This window comes from Parasteatoda tepidariorum, chromosome 11, assembly GCF_982258835.1.
Source record: "Parasteatoda tepidariorum strain Cologne lab strain chromosome 11, Ptep-v5.0, whole genome shotgun sequence".
In the NCBI taxonomy this organism is placed as follows: domain Eukaryota; kingdom Metazoa; phylum Arthropoda; class Arachnida; order Araneae; family Theridiidae; genus Parasteatoda; species Parasteatoda tepidariorum.
Genome location: NC_141765.1, coordinates 20,112,196 through 20,116,055, shown reverse-complemented (window position 1 = coordinate 20,116,055; position 3,860 = coordinate 20,112,196). Strand labels below are relative to the sequence as shown.

The 3,860-nt window shown below is 32.7% G+C and overlaps 1 protein-coding gene across 1 annotated transcript; it reads right to left on the bottom strand.

Annotated features, from left to right (window-relative positions):
* Positions 1–2,464: 2,464 nt before the first annotated feature.
* LOC107451010 (protein GVQW3-like) lies at positions 2,465–2,929 on the bottom strand. The gene has a single exon (XM_016066962.1). The coding sequence runs from the start codon at positions 2,927–2,929 to the stop codon at positions 2,465–2,467; it is 465 nt and encodes a 154-aa protein (XP_015922448.1).
* Between the last annotated feature and the right edge of the window lie 931 nt (positions 2,930–3,860).

The following is a 3,860-nucleotide window of genomic DNA, read 5'->3' as shown; positions in this document are numbered from 1 at the left end:
GTTTCTAATTTATTTGATACATTTCAGAATCGCTAATAAAATTAATTTATTTTTATGCAGTGTATTTTAAAATATCCCTTGTCAATGAATCAATAAATAATTCATTGCTTCAAGAGCGAACGCTAGAATCTCCCTTTTTTATACTTTTGTTTAATTAGGAATAAAATGAAACTATACACTCAAATTACGTTACTATTTCGTAAGCTAATTTAGAGGACTCGAGCTAATTAGCAAAAACTTCGGCATTGCAATTCTCTTTAATTTATTAACGCAAACTTCATCTCAAATCTACCAATGGATACTTTTAGGAAAGAGAAAGAATAAAAAGCTTGAATTAATATGTTAACTTTATTAACGTTACCTTTATTAATATTACCTTGAATTAATGTGCCATTTATTTTTTAATTTTATTTTTTTTATTTCCTTTCCCTTAGCTTTCTTTCTGACTCTAAAACTAATATCTGAAACATTATGTGTCATTCTTGAAGTTCTAAGTGGTGCTTTAGTGGTTGCAAATATAGTCAATTCTGTAAAAAGAGTGATTTTACAAATTACCAAAAAAAAAAAAAATCTAAATAAAATAAGTAAATACAATGTTATACACCTTACTAAATCAAATAATTTCAAATATAAACTAAATCATAATTTTAAATAACCCCCACACTGTAGAAAAATCTAGATCAAATTTTGGTAAATTTACCGGCACCCTGGGGTCATGATCCGCAAAATTAATTTTGACGTAAAATCCATTTTGACTGAAAATTTTTATTCTGTATATTTTACAGTAATAATTTATTTTGCAGTAATAATTTATTTAACCACAGCGATTAAGTAATTTTGTAATAAATATTACTGTAAAAAATAAGATATATCAGATTTTTAGTTCCGTAAATGTTTATAGCAAAGAGTATCGACATCCTGGGTGCTGTATATTTTGACAGTATATTTTAAAGCATTTTTTTTATACTTCATCGAGTAGAATTCAAAATATGGGAAGGGTTGCTAGCTGTATCGGCAGTTCTGGCTTTCGGGAACACGTTTACTCTTTGCGTCTATGGTACTGCTGATTGCTGAAATAATAATGCTTTTAATAGTAGATGCATGTAACTTTAGGGACATATTCTAAGTCTCTGAATGTTTTATTTTGGATTTGATACCATCTCACTTATAATTTTTTTTTGTAACTGTGCACATTAAAATGGCAGCTTTCGTGCGTTTTTTAAGGGTTTTAGTGCTAAAGCCAGCTTGTGTAGATTTGCGTGCATCGAAAATATAATTATGCTTGCAAGTCAATATTATGCTCACAAAAAAATCACCTTCAGTTGACAGCTAGTTCACCTTCAGAAACTTCAGAGATTCATGATTTTGATAAATGAAACTTCTTTTTCTTATGCAGCAGGTTGGCATTTCCAACAACAGATCTAAGTCTTCAATCAATTTCTTTCAACCTTCAATCGCCTTTCTTTCACTTTCTTCACATGGCTGTTTACACACTGAAGCTAGGACCATCATGATCCCAGCAATAATGGTCTTTGTATGCAGAATGTGATACTTTGAGAAGGGAGCTAAACGGCTCAATTACTTTACCTTTCTGAGGAAATAAGTGTTTCTTTGTGTTATTAACAGATCCGTTGCTGTAACTGCGGAGTTAATATAGGAAATCTATAATTCTCTATAATGGTTTCAACACATCTTGGTCAGTTTACAAAATCAATCAATCAATTCACAAAGGGCAATTGTGATATTTAACTTTACATTACAGGTGTCCCATGCAATTCTTTTGCCTTTTTACCTGAAGAATAATAGAGTACCATACCCTAATATTGCTCAAATGGGGAAGCGGAACAGAGAATTATCTTCTAATGACATACATCAAAAGATATCTGCTTAAATATTAACTGTAAATATTGTGCGATACTGGCTCTAATTTTCTTCAACCCGAAGAAATTCCTCCCAAATCAAAGAAGTGAATGTTTCAGTTCAACATTATTTCAGTTAACAGTTGTCATTTAACAGTTTTTTTATGACACAGAGACGATAAAAAGGAACTAGGTATTATGTTTTTAGGCTCGTGAAGCATATAGAATTACATTTTGATTACAAGTTGCTTTTCACCATACCAGGTACACTCTAAAAACAATACTTCTAACTTTAGAGAAAAAAAATGAAACATTTTTGCCTTTAAATTTTAAAGGTTCATTTGTGTCTCCAAAATTTAAAGGCACAAATTGCCTCTTATTTTATACTTGTGTTCCGCTTACTGAAACTCTTACCACCTTGATCAAAAAGTTCAAGGAATTTATTCAGAAACTTAAAAATACAAGTTTATTAATCTAAATCTATATTGTCCCCTTCAAAGTAATCCCCATCGACTGCAACACACTTATGCCAGCGCTTGATCCAATCCTCGAAACGTTTTTTTATATTCGTTTTTCAGTATGTTCATCAGAGCTTCCTGCGATTTTTACTTTGATGAACGCCATTCACTTGCCTGATGTCTGGATTGCGTGTCGTACTCATAAAACCCACGTCTCGTCTCCAGTAATGATCCTTTGATGAATGTGGGATCGGATTCAGCCTCGCAAATCATGTCTTTTGCGACGTCAACACGGTCTCTTTTTTGCGTGAAAATGAGGTCTTTTGGGACCAACTTTGTTGCTACACGACGGAAACCCAAATCATTAACCAAAATGTCTTGGACGGATATATAGGCAATGTTCAAGCCCTCCGCTATCTCCCTGATGGTTAATTTGCTGTTATTGAACAATATTTCTTTTACTTTATCAATGTTTTCGTCAGTTTTCGATGTCGATGGTCTGCCACTGCGTTCATCATCTTCGATTGACTCACGACCACTTTTGAACCACTCGTGCCACTGGTAAACGACCGTTTTCTTTAGAGAATCGTTGCCGAAACACTTTTCCAACATTTCCAACGTTAGCGCACCATTAAAGCCGTTTTTTAAGCAAAATTTAATACAAGTTCGCTGTTGCAAATTTAAATCAATTTCTGAAATTGTAAGAAATCGCCAACACACACAGAGATAGATGTACTCTTGGCTACGTAACTCTTGCAAACGTCAAGTTATGACGCTACGATTTAGAGGGAATATCAACAACAGATGTACCAACTAAACAAAAAAAACAGAACTTAAATCCGAACGAAGGTAGCGTCACCCAGGGGTTATTCCGAGAACTTTTTGATCAAGGTGGTATTCAAAGGGTGAAACTCAAAGGGTGAATGCACACAGCCTTCTCATTTTTTTTATCTGTATACCTTTTAATAGTACATGTTTTCTTATATTTTGCACCCTTTTCAAAATTGACTGCACTGGCTAGAGATAGGCAAAACTTCGCCAAACAGTTATAAATAAGTGTTAACTCTCAATACTTATAAGTTAGCATATTATTCTCATACAACCTTACTTTATATGATAAAAGATCTCTTATATAGCATTGATGAAATACGAGTAACGTAACCTTAACGTCAGCTATAAAGTTTATTATGGACATCGTAAACCACATTGGGTGATTTCAAAATTCCAATAATTCAAAATTTCAAAATTCCGCATGCTTATTTTGCCTCGTGTACCTCTGAAAAGGAGGCGTCACTGTTTTAAAGGCAAAAAGGCGCTGCAAATTATTTTTGTGTCTTTCTATCGATAAAAACCATTTATGTGTATTTGATTTCCGTGGTGTCTTTTTATATTCAAGAGGTATACTTGAACTCTTGTACGAAATAAAAATTGTGCCTTGTCTTATTGTCTTCAATTTAAATGGTACTATATTAGAATGTAGAAGGAAGAAGCTACTTATGGCTTAATAATATTTTTTTTAAATGTTTTCTTTACTTTCAAAACA